Source organism: Mytilus edulis, chromosome 2 (genome assembly GCF_963676685.1).
Source record: "Mytilus edulis chromosome 2, xbMytEdul2.2, whole genome shotgun sequence".
Taxonomy (NCBI): Eukaryota; Metazoa; Mollusca; class Bivalvia; order Mytilida; family Mytilidae; genus Mytilus; species Mytilus edulis.
Genome location: NC_092345.1, coordinates 29,319,481 through 29,341,723, shown reverse-complemented (window position 1 = coordinate 29,341,723; position 22,243 = coordinate 29,319,481). Strand labels below are relative to the sequence as shown.

Genomic DNA, 22,243 nt, shown 5'->3' with positions numbered 1-22,243 from the left:
TGTATCTATAAGAGAAACATGTTTTTTTCTTATTTCAATGTAACTGCTTTTGGTGGTCATTTGAAAGTAATTTCTACACCATAGAAGTTATAAATATTACAACCCATTTATAATTGCTTGAAATATTAACAATATTTTCCTCTCAAATGACAAACTACTGATAACTGCATTTGCGTTTTTATTCTGATAATGTGAATACTAGAAACACTTTGCTATATCGAAATCAGTTCTATATGATAATACTTCTGGTTTTCTTTATGCTAGAACAAGATCAGATGGATAGTTTAATTCGAAAATCTTACATAAGACGATAGTGAACGTAGAGAAAAACGTACGACAAGTAATGACAATGGGTCAATTCGCTTCGATAGACAGGAGTATTGCTGCATTTATAAATCTACCATGAAGGTGCGAAGACGGAAAATACCATAGTTATCATACTCACAATCATGTTGTATTTACAATATTGGTTTAAGTGGTTGTGAAGTCGATTAGAAACGAAGAAGATAAAGCTAATGTCAAATGGAATCTGTCAGGCGAAAATCTGAATTTTATTTAACACCAGAAATGGATGACATATTAATTGTTTTATCTGGAAACCTAGATTGATCATTCAAATGTCAACATCTTTAAATAAACTCAGTATTTTGAAAATGAAAGACGAAATTGGATCATAATGAAAAAGAAGTATACCAAGTATTGACACTGCAAATACCAGTAAATCATAACTATTACGATAAGTATCTTCTTTTAAAAAAGATTTAGCCAACTTGAAACAACGTTCAACTAGCAAAAAGATCACATATTTGATTTTTTTGTTAGTCTCATTTACTTTAATGGATAAACCTAAATAAAATGCTATTTGTGTATGTAAAATCTTAAATAGCTTTTTTTTTTATTATAAAGAACACATATGAAAACAGATGAAAAAGAAAGAAGGGGTGGGCACGCTTTAGTGAAATACATTGTCTAACAATTAGTTCTTAATTTGATAATGGTCGTTCAAGTAAAATTTCGTGCATTCCTTTAATTTTGTGTTGTTTCCGAAAAATATATTTGAAAACATGTCTTCAGTTTATAAGTCTGCTCGTTGCACCATAAGTTGTTACATGTTGCCTAAGAAATAAATAACTTAAACAAGAAAATGCTGTTTAAATTTCTAATTCACCATTAACATGTACAATTACCTGTGTATAAATAACGAATGCAACTAAGTTTGGAACTGTATATGAACATTCTTTATTTTTTTAAATGACTTTTGAATTAGTTCGTTATTGATTCACTAAAAGTTCTCATTAGCATTATAGGTAATTATATAATTTGACAGAAAAATCAAACTGTCATGTTTAATGCAAAAACTCACCAGCAAAAGAAGAACGAACAACTTCATACTCTGCTATTTATCTCTGAAAGAAAATTTTCAAATAATTACAAATAGATTTTAAATTGAATTAACTTATCTTCATGACGGACATCATTCGATTCCCAAGGATATGTGACGCTATGATCCAATCTGTATCTTAGTTTGGTATTTTATTTTGTTCTTTTTTTTTTATCATGTCTATATTCTTTTGCATAAACCTTCCAGTTTCAAATGTTCAATCTCATGTAGACGTTTTGTGTAATACATGTATACAAAGTTGGGGATTAATTAAGGAGTTATTTGAGACAGTCACAGAAATAATTTGTCTAGGATTATAGACCGCATGCACGACCCTCGTGGGTGGTCATGGTCGTTAGAAAATTCCCTCTTCGTCTTGGATATAAACTATTTGTAAGCGGATAACTAGCCCTTTTTTCATTGTAGAGAGATGTTACAGCACAGCAAATGCACAAACTGTAAACCAAGTGCATGACCTAATTCAAATTAAATCACAATGAACAACAAACAAAGACGTGGTACACAAAGTAACCATCTAAAAATAATCTTAATTACTCAAATTTTCTATAAAATCTAACAATGCATTTAATTTTCTTAGACTTAGATATTAATCAGTATAATTTTAAATATGAGCACAACCTCGCCTTATAAAGTGACAAACAAATCACTACACTGCATCGACGGGGTGTTGTTCATCAAGTGTTCTTGGACAGTAAACAACACATTACATATTAATTATTTAAATTGGTGCAATTTTTTTACTTCCATACTCCTAATATAATAAGGTAACGTTATTTTTTATAAAATGTATGTGTGTACGTTATTTTATTAAACCCCATATTGTCCCTGGTTAGAGTTGTCTTTTTGGACCCTGTTTCTACAAACTTTTATTAATATTGCATTTATATTGTGTCATAGATCAAACGTATTCGTTCCGTGTATGTTTACTTCTTTCTTTGTTTTATTAAGATATCTTTTTGATTGAATTAAGTCATTTAGATTGATATTTTATGATGGGTATTTCTATTTTATACTTATTGTTACACTATTATCTTAGGTTAGGTTGAAGATTGACGCCTGTTAACTCGTGTAAACCGACTGCAGTTTAATCACCTGTTCTAATCAAGGAGCTTGTAGTTCAGTTACTTTGTTGTCTTTTTTTTTTTGTTGTGGTTCATAAATGTTTCTCGTTTTTTATATAGATTAGACCGTTTGTCTTCCTGTTTGATTGTTTTACATTAGTCATTTAGGGGCCCTTTATAGTTTGCTGTTCTGTGTGAGCCAATGACCGTATTTTGACCAATAATTGTTAAATTTTTGTACATTGTGACTTTGATGGAGAGTTCTCTCATTGCAACTCAAATAACATCTTCTTAATTATATTTTCTGTCCTTTATAGTTTCCTAGATATTTCAGTTTTACAGGGGAGACTCTACACAACAAAGATTTGGTTTAAAAGTTTTGTTGTTCCAGTGAAAAACTTATTTTAAACTGTATTGCACATCCTCATTTTACGGAGATGTTGTCTATCGAGTTCGGAAAATGAAATACTATCCGGTTAAACGTATTGATCCTATTTAATAAACTAATTGTAAAGGCTACCAACGCAGCACCTTATTTCGATCTCTAAATATCTGTATTAATATTGATATTATCATTGTAAATTAAAATCAAACTAAACCTTATTTTCATTTGCATATACAAATTAATGGCTCTACAATCTATCGATACCTGTATCTTGGCATAGCACAGAGTCATGTTGTTCTCTGATTTTAATTAAATACCGTCTTTACACTTAATCCATTAGATGTTGGATGTGAACTGATAAATATTTTAAGGTCTTAGCGGCATGATTAGTTATCAGTTGTTATTTGCTTTGAATTAGCTGACAGTAACTGCGAGTACTCTCAGATCAGTACAAAGTGTCTGTTTGTTGCGGTCTGTGTTTTCATAATTTGTCTTTCTGCGTTGGTTCGATCTAACGAATTAAGCTCTTTTTTTTTTTAACGTATTTTGATAGTTTGTACTTGTGATGTACTGTTACGCCACTGTCCTAAATCAGGGGAGAGTGGGCGCCTTCAAACTAGTTGAATCCCACGAATTCTTTATGTGTCTGTCTCAAGTCAGGAGCCTGAAATACAGCAGTTGTCTTCTGTTGTTCTATACCAAGTATGTTTTTCGTTCATTGCTTTGTACACAATCGTGTTCTCGTTTGAATTATTGAACATTTGTCATTTTGGGGACTTTTATAGCTGACTATGCAGAATATGTTTGCTTATTGTTAAAGGCTGTACGGTGACCTATAGTTGTGTCATTTTTGTTGTCTTGTTGAGAGTTGTCTAAATAGCAATCATATTCATGAGGAAAACGAATGATTTCCTTACAATATTAGTCTAAGTTGTCACCATATGTTTATGTTTACAATTTGATTGGTCTGTGTCTGACATTACCGGCCATATATTTTCGCAGTCTTAAATCTTAAAATACAAAAAAAAGAAAAAGAAACCGTCTGATCTATAAAATCTGTTGTTTGACATTCCTGATAATACCATTCCTATAGGGATACTCATGCCAGGCAATGCAGGAGACACTCATAATTCGATTAAGTTGGTATCCCTCCTTATTGAGTTAATTCCTTAACGATTTATAATTTATTACATTTTTTCCCACTTAAGTTTTGGATATAAAATTACGAGATAAGGTATAATTGTCGATGAAAAAACTATCCACTAGAGTTCGTTTGTTTAAAAGTCGTTCATATATGCATTTAAATTTCCTTATATGGTCTTGAACAATGAGAAAAATCAATATCGTGTAAACAGTTATACCATGTCACGACATAAAAATGTGAAACATTTTAAACGTAAAAATGAAAGTCTTTTATATAACAATACAATTTATGAGAAAAAAACCATGACAGAAATGAACAAACGACATCCCCTAAATATAAGGCTGCTTCAGGACAGGAACATAAATGTTTAGGCGAGTTTGATATTTTTGTGAGCGCTCAACCCCTCCCCTAACCGGGGACAGTTATGTAAGAGCAAAATATAAATACAATCAGTTACAAACGACTGTACGCAGAACAAAGCAAAATAATAGTCAAACATTGTTGAAACTTGTCTAATGAACAATCATATCAGCACTTTTTTTTTTGTAAATCCAGGTATTTTGCTTATTAAATCCCTTTTGATACTCAACAAATTTGAACAGGAAAAAAAGTTGACCAATTTAATATTCCAAAATTCCCCATTTGATTTTTTGCTTCATGCTTGAACAAACCTTTTCTGAAATGCAATCCGATCAAATCATTTTACCACAACTGAAGAAAAGTACTTTCACATTTCTGGCAAAAATCCTAAGTTTGTCGACCAAAATGTCTGAATTGAATGCTATATTTAGAATAATAGATTATCGATCGAATTTAAATGTTGTGTGTTAACGAACAAAGACAAATGAGTTTTTATCTGAATGAATGAATTTTGTTGACACCGTACGTTTTTATAGACAATAACTGTTTAGTGTCTTTAATTATCAGCTGTATTTTTACGAGGCTGGGAAACAAGGTGTATGCGAGCTTTGAGCGAGCTATTACTCCTGTTTCGAGCCGATTACAAATACAGCTGATATTTAAAGACACTAAACAGTTATTGTCTTTATCCTGCAATTTATTCTGTACAAGAATGATCGTTTATATAAATATACAGTGTTAATTTCCATTGTTTAACCCAAGCGTACATTTTAGATGAATAAATTGAATGAAAACTACGGTTTCTAATTTGTGCATTGGGATTAAAAATTCGATATGTATCATTACTTTCTTTAGTTTACAACTCTGTCTTTTATTGTTCTGGTCGTACTATTTCAAATATTCAATTTCATAACTGAAGCATGTGTTTCCATAAGTTTACCATAGTACTATCATATGGTTGGGTTAACAAATAATGGTAAACCCTAGTTTTTAGAGTTTGAATGTCTAAACTTACCGTTTTAATTTATTGACCTAACTGCACGACTCGATTCTCAATTAACAGTGGTAAGATAATCGTTGCAAAGAATGCGGCTCAAACTTTAGTTAAGACGGGTTTAACTTTGCATTGTTGGGAGAGTTTATATTTTTTATTTAAGGCAATTGTAGTGACCTGCAATACAAGTACCATTCAATTGAGTTTAGTTATATGTCTTCTGTTTCTGTCTTTGCCCTAGGTTTTCTATATTTTGCATGTGTAGTGCATCATGACATAAGACATTGTTACGTGTACCATAATGAGCTTTCGTGCAGGACTGCTGTGTGTATTTTTTACATGGAACTCTTGATCAGACTTTGATTTTTTGACTCCTGACCAACATGTATGCACGTTGGGTGTGTCATCATGTTGCAGTGTGTTTCTCGGTATATTACCTTGACCTCAAAATATAATTTTTAATTGACCTTGCTTCTGAATATGTGGCATGTAGATGTATTGTCATAAGATGATGAGTCTATTGGCACGAGAAACTTCATGTGAGCTTGACCTTTGCCCTCAATATAAAACTTGTATAATTTGTTTGAATTAAATGGAGATTTAACTGTATGATTGGCACTCGTACCACATCTTCTTATATATATATTAGATATATAGATATATTGTTAGTTTTGTGTACCAGGATGACCCTATTCTCAAAATCCGCTTTGTGTTGGGTTTTTTTGGCAGGGATCTCTTGACCAGACTATGACTTTTTGACTCTTGACCTTTGCATATTTGGCGAGACTCTTGGTATGATTACTTTGACGTCAAGTCAGGAGTCTCTGGTTTTTGTTAGTCTTGTATGTTTTTAATTGTAAGTTTATTTTTATGATTTGGAGTTTGAACTGGTACACATTTTGTTAAGGGCCATCTGAAGCCCGCCTCTGGGCGAGGGATTTTCTCGCTTTGTTGAAGACCTATTAGTGGCCTTTGACTGCTTTCTGCTCTTTTGACATGGTTACTGTCTCTTTTACACATTCCACATTTCCATTCTAAATTTTTAAGAATGTTTGGTTCAGATGAAACTAAATCTTTTAATTTCCGTGAAAATCAAGTAAGAAAATATACTGCTTCAGAAGCATCATGTGCTGCCAGTAGTGATGGATAATGCAAAATGTTTTAATCATTTTACCTTAGATTTTATTTCATGGACATGTAGGTATGGATAGTCTGCTTTTACAATCATAGCACCAAAGGGTGCTATAGGCAGTCAATCAAAAACCCAAAGGCAAACTTGGCCAAGTTCGGATGAATATTGTAAAGAATTACTGTAGTCAAAATATTTATCTCAGGCATTGTTCTCAGCTATTTCTAAAGTATCAAATAATGCTTGTACAGTAATGTTTATGTTATGCAATCCTACCACTTTCAAAAGTTATTTCCAATTTATATTTATAAAGATTCAATGTCTGAGATTATACACATACACTGTCCTATGTTGGGGGAGAGTTTTGTGCCAGTTAAGATGTTTAAGCCGCCACATTCTGAATGCACCTGTCCATAGTGAGGACCCACTAATGTGGTGTTTGTTGCTGTATATCATATTTATTTTTCATAATTGTTTTGTACAATTTTAATTTCTTGTGTATACTTCTGATTTTAGTGTATGTTCAAGTTATTGTAAATGTTCTTTTGTTGCATCGACGTTGGAAAGTTCAGGGCGGAAAGAACTCACTAGCCGAAAAGTTCCGGAGGAACTTGTTAACTAGTTACATTGTTCTTCCTCTGATTTTAAAGTTCCACCGGAACAAAGTGACTAGTTGAAATAGTATACATTTTTGTTATTATGTTAGGGGCCAGCAAAAGCAATCCTTTGGGTGTAGGAGTTTCTCCCTGCATTAAAGATCCATTGGTAACCTTCGACTGTTGTCTGCTCTTAGATCAGGTTATTGTCTATATGACACATTCCCCATTTTCATTCTCAATTTTATTAGGCACTGGCTACGGTTACATGGAATAGTAACAACAATAAAAATATTATTGTTACACTGGAGACTAATTGCCGGAATGCAAAGTTGGGCGAAGAACCGATTTATTACGAATGTAACAATAGTTACTGAGGCTACGGTTACATTTCGCTGAGATTAATAGTAATCTCAGCATGACGTTATTGTTACATGAAAAACAGCAATGTACGCTAGATTTATTAAACTTAAATCTTCTATAGTTGTATTGTTTAATTCTTTCATAGTTTTACCTTTATATGTACTAAACAATAGTTGTATAATACTAATTGGCGGATCCAGGGGGTTCGGGGGTTGGCCGATCAATGCATTTGAATGGGAGCATATAGTTGGAACCCCCCCCCCCCCCCTTTATTAAATCCCTGGATCCGCCCCTGATACTGATAAAAAATAAATATTATTATTCAACAAATGGTATATAACTTGAATAGTTTTACGTATTAATGGTTTTAATGTTCTTAAAGATACTACTCAAGATTAGGAGTGCCAAAGGCGAAACATATAGTTCAATGGTTTCACTTTTTTAAAGTATTTAACTGTACACATTCTCTTATTACTGTCATTATACTATGAACCAATTTTGTTAAGGGTGAAAAACATTAAAACTTGGGATGCGTTTTAAACGAAACTAAAACAATATCAAGACATAAATTTCATACAGCTATACAATTTGACGCAAATTGATACATCAAAAGCAAAGTTTGCTAACTGTCTCTTAAATATTAAGAACTTCTGTATGTACACGTATCCGTGGAGGACGTATTTTCGTTCATCAAAAATGTGTCGGACTTTAAAAAAAACTTACTGGATTTGTAGAAATTGTCATTGTAAATAAAAAATTACAGTACAGTCAGGATTCTACTTCGTCAAAATTATCTCCCCATTACGCCAGTTCATTTTCACAATTGTAGAAATGGAAGCCATTGTCATTTGGAAACCAGGTTGAAATAGAACAAAAGAATTGAAGCTCTTTGTTAGAGAAGGCGATAAATGCTTACTGTAATGTTTACTATAGTGACAAAAATTTTAAAAGTTAATAGAAACAAACAAAATTACAATTTTCTTCTCAATTACGAAGTGTTTTATTTTGAAAACACCATTTGCATAAGTTTCCAATTTATTTAGTACATAGTTAAGCAGAACAATAAGATATCAAGTCGACGACATGGATATCTTTCAAGTTGGATGTAGAAAATGCATAACCTCCGATTTTTTTTAAAATTTTACCACGGACGGAAAACATATCAATTTATTTGTTCAGTAATTTTCGTGTCTGCCCTTCCATTATGTGACTCAAGAAAAAGTTCCAAAAAATGGGTGACAATTGTATCGAAAAGAGAAAATCGAGTGCACCTTTTTACATTAGGGCGTGTTTGAGTTGAATATTTTGTTTTGATATCGTACAAAGCAAGAATATTTCATACATCGTCTCGCTTCAGATTCTATCATTTTTATATATCAAAGCTACAGGTTGACTTTATAACATGAATAAATCACAGTCCTAAAAGATGAAATATATGGGTCAAGTGAAATACCTATCTAATGAATCACAAAAACAGAGTAGGTGTGTTCGAATAGCTATTTTTTTACTGAAAGTACTTGACGACAGTCTTTCAAGTTGGATGATGAAAATGCATATCTTCGAAAAATTATAATTTTTTGTGTGTGAAAACTAGGGTTTATAGTCTTCAATGGTGCAATGTGGATAAAATTTATCGGTTGCCGAGAGCAAAATTGGCAACGCGTCATCCCTACAATGGCTTCCATTTCTACGATTGTGAAAATGAACTGGCGTAATGGGGAGATAATTTTGACGAAGTCGAGTCCTGACTGTTGTAGGGATGACGCGCTGCCAATTTTGCTCTTGGAAACCGATAAATTTATCCACATTGCACCATTACGATCCTTATATGTCAGTTGTATTTTAAAAGACAAATGTATCAACTAGCAAATGAGCAACAGTTAATGATCTTGTCTGCATTCATTCAACTTAAAACTATTGTCTGATCGGTTGTCAGGTGGATTTTTCGAAAATTCATAAATATTTTAAAAAATTCTAATTAAATATTTCGCGGAAGGGCAGATTAGATTTTTTAGTGGTTGAAGACTATAAACCCCAGTTTTCACGCAAAAAAAAAAATATAATTTTTCGAAGATATGCATTTTCATCATCCAACTTGAAAGACTGTCGTCAAATACTTTTAGTAAAAAAAAAGCTATTCGAACACACCTACTCTGTTGTTGTGATTCATTAGATAGGTATTTCACTTGACCCATATATTTCATCTTTTAGCACTGTGATTTTTTTATGTTATAAAGTCAACCTGTAGCTTTGATATATAAAAATGATAGAATATGAAGTGAGACGATGCATAAAATATTCTTGCTTTGTACGATATCAAGACAAAATATTCAACTAGAACACGCCCTAACATAAAAAGATGCACTCGATTTTCTCTTTTCAATACAATTGTTACCCTTTTTTTGGAATTTTTTTTTTGAGTCACATAATGGAAGGGCAGACACGAAAATTACTGAACTAATAGATATGTTTTCCGTCCGTGGTATTTTTTTTTTAAATCGGAGGTTATGCATTTTCTACATCCAACTTGAAAGATACCAATGTCGTCGGCTAGATATCTAATTGTTCTGCTTAACTATGTTCTAGATAAATTGAAAACTTATGCAAATGGTGTTTTTATGATAAAACACTTCGTAATTGAGAAGAAAATTGTCATTTTATTTGTTTCTATTAACTTTTAAAAATTTTGTCACTATAGTAATAAAATTGAGAATGGAAATGGGGAATGTGTCAAAGAGACAACAACCCGACCAAATAAAAAACAACAGCAGACGGTCACCAACAGGTCTTCAATGTAGCGAGAAATTCCCGCATCCGGAGGCGTCCTTCAGCTGGCCCCTAAACAAATATATACTAGTCCAGTGATAATGAACGCATACTAATTTCCAAATTGTACACAAGAAACTAAAATTAAAATAATACAAGACTAACAAAGGCCAGAGGCTCCTGACTTGGGACAGGCTCAAAAATGCGGCGGGGTTAAACATGTTTGTGAGATCTCAACCCTCTCCCTATACCTCTAACCAATGTAGAAAAGTAAACGCATAACAATACGCACATTGAAACTGAGTTCAAGAGAAGTCCGAGTCTGATGTCAGAAGATGTAACCAAAGAAAATAAACAAAATGACAATAATACATAAATAACAACAGACTACAAGCAGTTAACTGACATGCCAGCTCCAGACTTCAATTAAACTGACTGAAAGATTATGATTTCATCATATGAACATCAGGCACAATCCTTCCCGTTAGGGGTTTAGTATCATACCATCATAACATATATGAGAAGAACATAACCCGTGTCATGCCAACAACTGTTTTTAGAATAAATGTGTTTAGTTCCGATGCAAAGACCTTATCAGTGACTCAATATTAACGCCAAAATATGCAATCTTTAATGACTTGACAACAGTATCGTAAGTATATCCCTTCTTAATAAGTTTATTCAAAGGTTTTGTAAGTTTCTGAAGTGAATACTGACACCTTCGTGCTTTATAAAGAATATTTCCATAAAAAATTGGATGTGAAATACCTGAACGTAATAGAAGTCTGCTTGTTGAGCTATATTTACGAATGATGTCTTTATATCGATGATAAACTTTAGTAAATGTTTTGACTAGTTTGTGATATCGAAAACCCTGGTGTAATAATTTTTCAGTAATACATAAATTACTCTCGTTGAAATCTGAAACATTGTTACATACACGAGCGAATCGTACAAGTTGAGATATATAAACACCGTAAGATGGTGACAAGGGAACGTCACCATCTAAAAATGGATAATTAACGATAGGAAATGAAAAATCATCCCTTTTATCATAAATTTTAGTATTCAGCTTTCCATTAGTGATATATATATCAAGATCGAGAAAAGGGAAGTGGTCATTGTTAGTATTAGCTTTATTTAAAGTAAGTTCAACAGGATAAATTTCATTAATATACATACTGAAGTTGTCATTATTGAGAGCCAAAATATCATCCAAATATCTAAAAGTATTATTAAATTTGTTTATCAGATGTTGTTTCGATGGGTCTTTGCTTATTTTTGTCATAAATTGTAACTCATAACAATACAAAAACAGGTCCGCAATAAGTGGTGCACAGTTAGTCCCCATTGGAATTCCGATAATCTGACGATATACGGAATCCCCAAAGCGAACAAAAATGTTATCTAGTAAAAATTCAAGGGCATATATAGTATCAAAGCATGTCCAATTAACATAGTTTTTTTGTTTATTGCTACTAAAAAATGACCTAAAAGAGTTTGAACATATATATTCACATTCTGATTTTTTGAATGCCCATTTAATTAGGTGTGTTAATTTTTTCTTAATGAGAATGTGAGGCAATGTGGTATACAGTGTAGAAAAATCAAAACTTTGAACAGATTCAAAATCACCAATATAAGCATGCAATTTATCAAGTACTTCCAACGAGTTCTTGACACTCCAACAGTAATTTATTCCACTATTTTCGAAGGCCTTATTTGAACAATTTATAATCAGGTTTTTAATTGTACCAAGTGTGCTGGTAAGAAGAATAGACAATTTAGTAGTTGAACAATGGCTTGAAGACGAAATAAATCTATATTTGTAAGGTGTTTTGTGTAGCTTCGGAAGCCAATACATAGTTGGGACTTTCATTGTATTTGGCTCTGCTTGTAAAGCGGTGGCTAAAAGTTTATGTTTGTTACAGATTTCGTTTTCTGAAAATGGAGTCAGTTGGAATGTTGGTGAATTGGTGATTACAGTAAGCATTTATTGCCTTCTCTAACAAAGAGCGTCGATTCTTTTGTTCTATTTCAACCCGGTTTCCGATAAATAAATTGTATTTTCAATAAATGTATGTATTGTAAATATAAAATAAACTAGAACACACCCGCGATATCACGGGTCCGTGACTGAATTAAAGTATATAACTATGCGCAAGCCTTATTTTAGTATTAGTATTGTCATCTGATAAAGTCATGCCGATTATAAGATACACAGTTTTTCTCTGCTTTCAAGTCTTTCTGTTTGAACCCGTCGAACTGAAACAATAATATTAATTATTTGGAAAACAAAAGGTCCTGGAATGGAGTATTTTTTAATCAACAGCATTGTCCTATATAAGTTATAAATAAAGTTGAATTCTTTGCTTCGCTGTTTTACGTCATGCCCACTAACAAATTGAAAACTGTACCTATACGCCTTATTTTTAGTCCAGATTTTTAGTATTCGTATTGTTATCTTAGAAAGTCTTACTGATTAAAATACTACAAAAGGTAACAATTTGACAATTTAGTAGTGTCAACCCTGTGGTTATGACCCGTGTATATAGCATATTAATCCTGAAAACAACGTTTGGTGGTGCGCCTGTCAGATGCGGAACGTACAGATAAGGTAATAGGTAACAGGTGAATATACTATTGGTATCGGTAGCGGACTCGACCCGGAACTTCTTAGTTTTTGGCAATATTAATTACAAAAGGGCCTGGAGTGGTGTAATTTTTAATCTACACCTTTGTACTATATTAGTTATATATAAAGTTGAATTCTGTGATTCGTCGTTTTTACGTGATGACGGCTGACAAATTGGACCTCGTAATTTTAGTATTATAGATGTTTTCAGCTTTTCTTATTAGTACATATTTCTAGTCCCATCGTACATTACTGTTTTCCATGTACAAATGTAACAATAACGCAATGTAACCGTAGCCTCCATTATTATTGTTACATTCGTAATTAAACAGGTCCTTACCCAACCATGCATTCCGGCATTTAGTCTCCAATGTAACAATAATATTTTTATTATTGTTACATTTCCAGGTAACCGTAGCCAGTGCCATTTTATTAACGTCTCGTATTATAACTGAATTAAAATATCTTGATTACGGTTTAACTGTCTTCCATTACTAATATCATAATAAAAAAGCAACAGTTATTTAAACTTTAAATAACTGTAACAGTACGAATTAAGAAAAACTTGTTTGTAACTTCAACTTGTTTAAAACATATCGATAAACGTTTCTCGAGCCTCGTTAGTCCGTCTTACCTTTTTATCGTATCATGCGATTTCTTTTCACATTATTTTCATGGGGAAATCGTTTATTAGCATAAAGTTGATGACGGAACCGCATAGAATTGATACAAGAACACTTAACGAGTGTTTAAATGTGAAAAATTATAAAAAGAAAACATATAACAAAAAAGTCGTATTTTTCTGTACCGGAAATCGAAAAGTCCTTGTAAATCAAAAACAATTACGGTGTGATACGCGTCACAGATTCGGACTTAATATTTTACAGAATATGCGACTTTGGAAGTTAAATAATGCCGTTCTTTAGAAAACAGTTGTTAAAGTTTTAATCTCAATATTTATTGAAGTACATTGAGCTAAATCAAAGCACGTGAAGCATTATGTTACACCAAAGCGAAACAATCTTAAAATGACCTTGACACCGACCAATCCGAAAACTACAATAACAACAAATTTATTTGACAAGCATGGACTAGGTCATTTGCGAGATAACGGAATAATATTAACAAGAATACAAATGAGCATACATTTAAGATAACTGAATTAAGATGATTTAAATCATCTCAATCATTTCAGACAAAAAAACGAATAAAATGATTAATAATAAAGTACCTATGTATCATCAGAATCCTCCCAATTTAAAAGGTACGTAAATTAAGTCTTCTATGTAATTTGAAATTGCCGCCAACTTATATCAGCTGACGTATGTAATACGTATCGATGACAAACAATATTCCTACGACTTTTGCCATTTGGGAAATGTAAACGACTCATCTTTATATATTTTCGGCGATCAAATATTTCATACAATTGTTCTTTGACATCTTAGCCAACAGCACAGGGGATAATAAACTATAGAAGGATTTCTATCGAGCACTACTTCCTATGTGAAACTTTAAAACTTTTGGGAAAATCCACGACCATTTGACGTTTTTATGGTAATATTTTTTATATTCCAGAATAAAAAGTATGAAAAAAGTGTCCAATGAGTTATAAATAACATGATAGCCAGCCAGATACTAAAAGTAGCACATATTTCAGCATTTATTGGGTAGAACATAAATCTAGGGTGCTCGCATAAAGCAGCTTAACTGCTTAAAAATTCACACAGAAGATATACGCATATCAATAAACTGAACTCAATTCTAAGAACCTTTAAAGTACACTTAGACGGAGAGCTCAATCTAGTGAAACACTTTGTTAAGTTGGTCACATTAAACTTGAAATATAACTGTCTGTTACCAATCTGCACCGAGATCCTGAAAAAAAAATGTGCAAGTTAAGTGTATTAAAAGAAGAATTCAATGGAAAAAATAAGCTGATTACTGAAATAAATGTAGAATATGTCTATTAACCACAGATGCCCCTGTTTGTGATTTTTTTTAATAAACTTCCACATATAGATGCAGGATTCGCGTAATTTTGACCGTTTTGTGACCATAAGCATTGTGAATAAGTTTCAAAACATTTGGTTGAGGCAAGTCAAAGTAAACAACAGAATTAGCAGTTTTCCTATCTCAAGGCTCCGGGTTGACATTTGTATCATTGGTACTCGTACCACAACTTTTTACATCTAAAATCTCATGAACAGTGACGCCATCGGGACCCAATATCGAACTTAATAGATCCGTGTTATGGGGTAATGTGAATCGCGTATAAGGTTCCTAACATTTGATTGAGTCAGACTTATTTAAGAGAAAGGAAACGAAACAGTTAGCACTTCATATGTTTTAAAGGGACATGATAACTCTTGAACGGTATAAGTAATACTTAAAACATTCAAATTTGATTTTGTGTTGAGGTGGGGATCCCGCTTACATGTTCAATCCCGCTCACATGTTCAACCCCGCCTTATTCGGTATGTATGTCACTGTGGTAAGTCAGGAGCCTGTGATCCAATGATTGTCGTTTTTTATGTGTTACATACTTGTTTTTCGTTAATTTTTTGTACATAAATTTGTTCGTACTCTTCAGACTCGACATCCACTAAACATGCATGCTGAAATTGACATGGTTGTTTTTGTCACACGATCATACACATTCAAGTTTTGAAATCGATAGTTGTCATCATAGAAAAGACTGTTGTTCATGTGTGTATGTTATCAAAAAATTGGTGTGATTCTTATTGCTCTAAAGAAATGTTTGAAAAAAAAACAAAACGTATAAAAGTAATCGTTAATTCGCAATTGATATGTCATTGTAATGCGATTGCAATACACATTCTGAGGTCACGCAGGTTCATACAATACTCAGCCCGGCAGGAGGCGGAGCTTTTAAGCGATATCTGTAAAGTATACAGATACAGCATAGCGATATCTGTAGGGCTGTATAGTAGAACACCCAATTGCAGGATAAATTGATATATTCAATTACTAATATTTCCTATTGCAAATTAGTGTGCAGTAAATGAAAAGGACATAATATAAGTAAAACAGCAACATAACTCACTAGAGATTTACGAAAAGGATCGGTTTCGACAATAGAGGGGATCGTCTCAAAATAATAAAAAAGAAGTACCTAACAATTGTATTTCAATTGAAAGTTGGAAATGTATGTTAGTTATAATAAACAATAAACTGTTACAACTGTATATACAATTTCACCAATCTTCTTCTCCACTTGTTAGCTAATTGGTCAAAGGGGAATAATAAGCCATTGGAATAGACTATCAGTTAAATTTTGATGTTCATATCAGCTGAATCTGTAGGAGGGCATTACATCAATTAAATGTTTAAAAACGTTTAGGCTCAGTCTTGGATAGACTTAGTAAACTTACTATTTTTCATACTTTTTTTCTTAGAATTTTTAATTTTGGCCCTTTGACATGGCATTTTTGCACTGAGAGAAATTCCAAAAAACTAGAAAAGGTTCAGGAAAGAGCACTCCGTATTGTATATGAGGATTTTACCAGTTCTTCGAGGACCTCTTACTTAAAGCTAAGGTGCCGTCCTTGCAGATCAGACATATAATAACAATTGCTCTGGAAACTATTAAGATTATAAACAATATAGCTCCTGCGTGCTTACAAAAATTGGTGACTGTAAAAAAAATCTAAAGTTTCTTTAAGGTATGTAAATTTTCTGGAAATTCCACAGGTAAAGTCAACCAGTTACGGTAAAAACTCTTTCAAATTTGCTGCTGCTACTTTATGGAAAAGCCTTCCAAACCACTTCAGGACTGAAAATAGTTTTTCACATTTTAAAAGTCTTGTTCAGTCCTGGAACGGTTTTGAATGTCGCTGTTCTGCTTGCAGATAATTCTCAAGCTGTTAATTTTTTTTGTTGCTTTTGGTTGCTCTGGTCTAGCATGTTTAACTTCATTCTGAATTTGTTGCTTATTTTATTTCATGCTTTGTATGTGAGATTCAACTTTGTATTACAGGTTGTTTTAAATGTCAAATAAATGTATTTATCAATGTTATAAAGAACACGTGTATTTGTTGTGACATTTGTCACATGACTAGATATACCGGTTTGAAGGTATTCTCTATAGAGTAATGAGTATTTCACGAGCTAATATAAGCGGGAAGAATTGTAACGGTAAATATATGTGTAGTTATTTGTCATTCGACGCTTGCATTTCGGACAGTTAAGTCTGGTCATTTCTTCAATATGGCCGAACATGCAGAAGAAAGTTTACTTCTACAAGACGACTCTTTACCTGATAAAAGCAGTGATGGTGCTAACAGATCTTCTTCTGATAGGGACTTACATGACACGTTCTCTCTATTCAAGTTGTACATGGACGGGAAAATGGATAGCCTTGAATCCAAGTTGGTACGTGAACAAGACGCGATGTCCAAGAAGATAAAAGAGGAAGTCTCTATCAAGTTTAAGCACGAAGGAAACCGAATTCAATTTAAGTTTAACGAAGAAATCGTGAACGATCTCAATAAGCTTTACAAGTCAATACCGTCAACAGAGGCACATAGTATTCGTGTTGTTCTGGATTGCTGGATAAAGTTAAAGGCCGTAATAAGCTTATAAGGATTGCTGATTCTTCCCCGGCAGGATGGTCAACCGTCCGTGAGTACGAGTCCAATGATATTGCTTCTGACAGTGAAGATGAGAAGAAAATTCGCCAGGCGGAGAGTCGAGCTATGCGCACGATGAAAGACAAGACAAAAGGACGTCCCGCTCCGTATTCCAACAAACCCAGAGTGCCACCAGCCGAAACCTATGCTAATCCTACCTACAATCAACAGTTTCAGAGGCAGCCCTTTCGTAACAGCGCCGCACGGCGTGAGCCGTGCCAGTGGGACATGTGCTTCTATTGTAAGCAGTTCGGGCATTGGAGAAAAAATTGCCCCCTCAAATCTGGATCTGTTGGTGCCGGATCGTCTGGACTTGCCAATCAAAAGTAAATCTGCAGATGCACCCAGAAATGTAAATGATAAGTATAAATTTACTGATATAGATTGTTTTGAATGTGAATATGAGTCACAGTATGAATTAGATAATTTCTTAACTCAAATTCATTATTTTGAAGAAATTAGTCATAATTTCATGTCATTTACGGGTGTTAAAGGAAGGTTAGCCAAGCATGTAAAATTTTGGGAAAGTATTGGAGCAAATTCCTTTGTTATTGACACAATACGTAACGGTTAAGTCATTCCATTTATTGACCCGCCGGTAAAAATGTTTATTAAGAATAATAAATCGGCACTGATGAATGAATCTTTTGTCAATCGGACTATTTCTGAGTTAGTTACTACAGGTTGTGTTGTTGAAGTACCATTTCAACCTCATGTTGTCAATCCATTAAGCGTAGCGATTCAAAAATCTGGCAAAAAACGGCTTATTCTTGACTTATCTTCTTTAAATAGATCAATCAAAAAAGATAAAATAAAATTTGAAGATTGGAAGATAGCAGTTCAATATTTTCAGAGAGATTCGTACATGTATAAATTTGATTTAAGTTCTGGATATTTTCATTTGGACATTTGTCCGCAGCAACAAACCTTTTTAGGTTTCAGATGGAATAATAGATTTTATTGTTTTACAGTTTTAGTATTTGGTATATGTACGGGCCCATATATATTTACAAAATGTCTGAGACCTATGGTCAAATATTGGCGTGAAAACGGTATAGATGTTGTTTTGTACCTTGATGATGGTTTTGGTATGTGTACAGATAAATCTAAGTGTATAGAAGATTCAGATTTTGTTAAGAAATCTTTAGAAGACGCCGGTTTTCTCATAAATGAAGGAAAGTCAATTGTTTCCCCTGTACAGTCATTAGAATGGCTTGGTATTGTTTGGAATGCTAGCGAATTTAGTCTTGTTATCCCAGACAGACGTGTAAATGATTTGCGTGTATCGCTTGTGTCAGTTATTGGAAGATTTCCTAATATAACTGCTAGGACCTTAGCTCAGGTTGTAGGTAAAATTATTTCCATGGCTCCAGTCATTGGCAATGTAGCTAAAATTATGACAAAATTTTGTTATATGGCAATAGAGTGTAGAACAGAATGGGACAAATGGCTGTTATTTCCATGTCCATACAAAGTTTTATCAGAACTGCATTTTTGGTTAAAAAACATACATAGTTTAAACATTAAGTTGTTGGGTCATTACTCAAAGTCACATGTTGTAATTTACTCTGACGCCAGTGGTAAAGGGGCAGGTGCATATTCAGTAGAACTTGACAAGAAAATTTTTCATGAAACGTGGGATTTTTCTGAAGCTCAAGAAAGTTCGACATGGAGGGAGTTGAAGGCTATAGAGCTAGCCTTGATATCTTTCAAAAATGTTTTTGAAGGCAAAACGCTTAAATGGTACACAGATAATCAGAACTGTGTTAAAATTGTAAAAGCTGGTAGTATGAATGAAAAACTACAATTTTTAGCTTTGTCGATTTTTTCGGTCTGTATTCAAAAATGCATTTCCATTGACATTCAATGGATTCCTAGATCGCAAAACTCTCAAGCTGATTATATCAGTAGAATGGTTGATTACGAGGACTGGGGCGTATCAAATGAGTTTTTTTCAATTTATGAATGATTTATGGGGTCCTTACACAATAGACCGGTTTGCAAATTCTCAGAATGCAAAAGTGTGTAGATACAATTCTATGTTTTGGAACCCGTGTGCAATAGCTGTAGATGCTTTTACACAAGATTGGTCAAATGAGAATAATTGGTTGGTACCACCTGTTTATTCGGTTATTCGGTGTATTAAGCACTTGATTTACTGTAAGGCCAAAGGGACCTTGATTGTTCCTAAATGGAAATCGGCAGCCTATTGGACTAAGATTTTTGATAGAAACCTAGAATACCAGGTACATGTTACAGATGTAATTGAATTTATAGATACAGAAGGTATCTTTGTAAGAGGGTCGAACCCAAGTTCTATATTTGCTCAAGAACAATTCATAACACCAGTTTTGGCGGTTATGTTAGATGCTACTGGGTAGCGGTGACACGGTCATATACAAAATAGTTGACATGGTTACGTTTATTAATGATTTACCAATAATGTATTGGTGGTGACATGGTCAAGAATTATAGTTGACAAGGTCAAATGTATGTGACAAGAATTCTGGTTTAATGTGAAGTATGGTCATGCTAATTTTAAAATATATATTATGTTTTGAGCTTATTAATTTTTATAACGTTAACACATTCTACAGACATTTTCAATGTTGGGATATGGCAATCATTGTCCAGCGATATTCATCCTAGTATGCCTGATCATCTTGTACAGAAGCTTCCAGATTATGTTCTATCGTCGAGGGCGGACAGCACTAGAAAGAAGTACACTTATGGATTCAACTCTTGGTGTAAGTGGTCAAAATTACATTGCATTTCTTCATTACCAGCTTCTACTGCTCATATTGCATTATACTTAGTTCATATATCAGAAACATTCAACTCTACAAGTAAAATAGATGAGGCTGTATATGCGATTTCTTGGGCACACAAGCTGGCCGGTTTTCCGAACCCTTGCAATTCCGACTTGGTTATTTCTGTTCGTGAAGGGTCATACAGAAAAATTGGACATAAAATTAATAAAAAGGAACCTATTACAGCTAACATTTTATCAAAAATTGTTCATTTATATGGTCAAGATTGTAATAATCTTAAAGATGTACGCATTGCATGCATGTGCTTATTAAGTTATGCAGGATTTTTAAGATTTTCTGAATTAGCTAATTTGAAAAGATCTAATGTAACCTTTTTACCTACTCATGTTAAGCTATTTTTAGAACAGAGCAAAACTGATGTTTACAGGGAAGGTCGTGATGTAGTTATTTCTAAAACTGGAAATAATACTTGTCCAGTGGCTATGTTAGAACATTATATGAAGTTAGCTCAAATAGCAGAAAATTCTGATGAATTTGTATTCAGGTCTTTAAGTTATTGTAGTAAAAGTGGAACTTATAAGTTAAGGAAAAATTCACCACTTTCATACACTAGAGCTAGAGAAGTATTGTTGAATGCATTAGAAACCATCGGTTTAGATAAAAAACAGTTCGGTCTTCACAGTTTACGTTCAGGTGGAGCAACCGCTGCAGCAGCAGCAGGGGTTGAAGATCGTCTATTTAAAAAACATGGGCGATGGAAAAGCGAAAATGCTAAAGATGGTTATATAAAAGAAAGTATAGATAATAGATTGTCAGTATCTAAAAAATTGGGTATATAAGATATAATTATTGCTGTAAAATAACTATTATCTGTTCCCTTTCTTTGTTTTCATTCGATGCTTAACTGTACTGTCCAGGCGAGCTGATATCCCAAATAGTGTTTGGTTTTTTATTTATAAATATTTTATGTTCGTTTGAGTTGACGAACAAGAACATAAATGTATTTATCAATGTTATAAAGAACACGTGTATTTGTTGTGACATTTGTCACATGACTAGATATACCGGTTTGAAGGTATTCTCTATAGAGTAATGAGTATTTCACGAGCTAATATAAGCGGGAAGAATTGTAACGGTAAATATATGTGTAGTTATTTGTCATTCGACGCTTGCATTTCGGACAGTTAAGTCTGGTCATTTGACCCCACCCACCCACCCACTTTTATTTTGTCAATATTGAAAATTGATGTATTCATGCTTAAGATTTATGTGGATGTTTTTTAAGATTATACGTGCTTGAAAAGATTGTTAACAAAGATGTTTCTTTTGTAGATTGTGTATAATTGGAAAATGATATGTTGAACATGTTGAAGCAGCGGCTACGGGCGTGCAGACAAACATTGTAAATAAATGAATAAATATGCTTAACTGTACTGTCCAGGCGAGCTGATATCCCAAATAGTGTTTGGTTTTTTATTTATAAATATTTTATGTTCGTTTGAGTTGACGAACAAGAACATAAGACTGTTTTTATGTTATTATATGTTCTTATATTCGGTCAAAAGCTCATTAGAGTTTGTGTTGTATAGTTTTAGTAATGCCGAATCAAAATGAAGTTTTCTTGTCTTATTTTATCTTATCTAGGTATATATGAGCTACTGCCATGCACACTTGTCAGTCGTTGTCTTTCAGACTTAAAATGTATTTGGACGGAACTTGTATAAGTCATCAAAAACAGTGGAATTTTCAGTACACCTATGCTATTATCAGTATTTTCCAAAAAAACACGTAGTTGTGAATGTTTAAATGAAAAAAACAATGTATCATTTAGGAATCTTAAAATCGATAGTTTATGAGATTAAAATATAATATTAAATAAGTTTTATACATAGTTTATGTTTTTAAACATCGGTATACTACTGTTGTCTTCATTTATTTGTGCATATTGAGTGCCTTGTAGTATGCAGAATGAACTATTTTATAAT

At 33.1% G+C, this 22,243-nt stretch overlaps 1 protein-coding gene across 2 annotated transcripts; it reads left to right on the top strand.

Moving 5' to 3' along the window:
- The first annotated feature begins 17,328 nt into the window (after window positions 1–17,328).
- Window positions 17,329–21,551, top strand: LOC139511894 (integrase/recombinase xerD homolog). Of its 2 annotated transcripts, none has more exons than XM_071299038.1 (2): window positions 17,329–17,813; window positions 20,085–21,551. In XM_071299038.1, exons 1-2 carry the CDS (start codon window positions 17,633–17,635, stop codon window positions 21,095–21,097), a joined length of 1,194 nt encoding a protein of 397 aa, XP_071155139.1. In that variant the 5' UTR covers window positions 17,329–17,632; the 3' UTR covers window positions 21,098–21,551. The 2 variants fall into 2 exon arrangements, with proteins under 2 accessions (XP_071155139.1, XP_071155140.1); XM_071299039.1 differs by having other exon boundaries at window positions 17,705–17,839.
- Window positions 21,552–22,243: the final 692 nt, after the last annotated feature.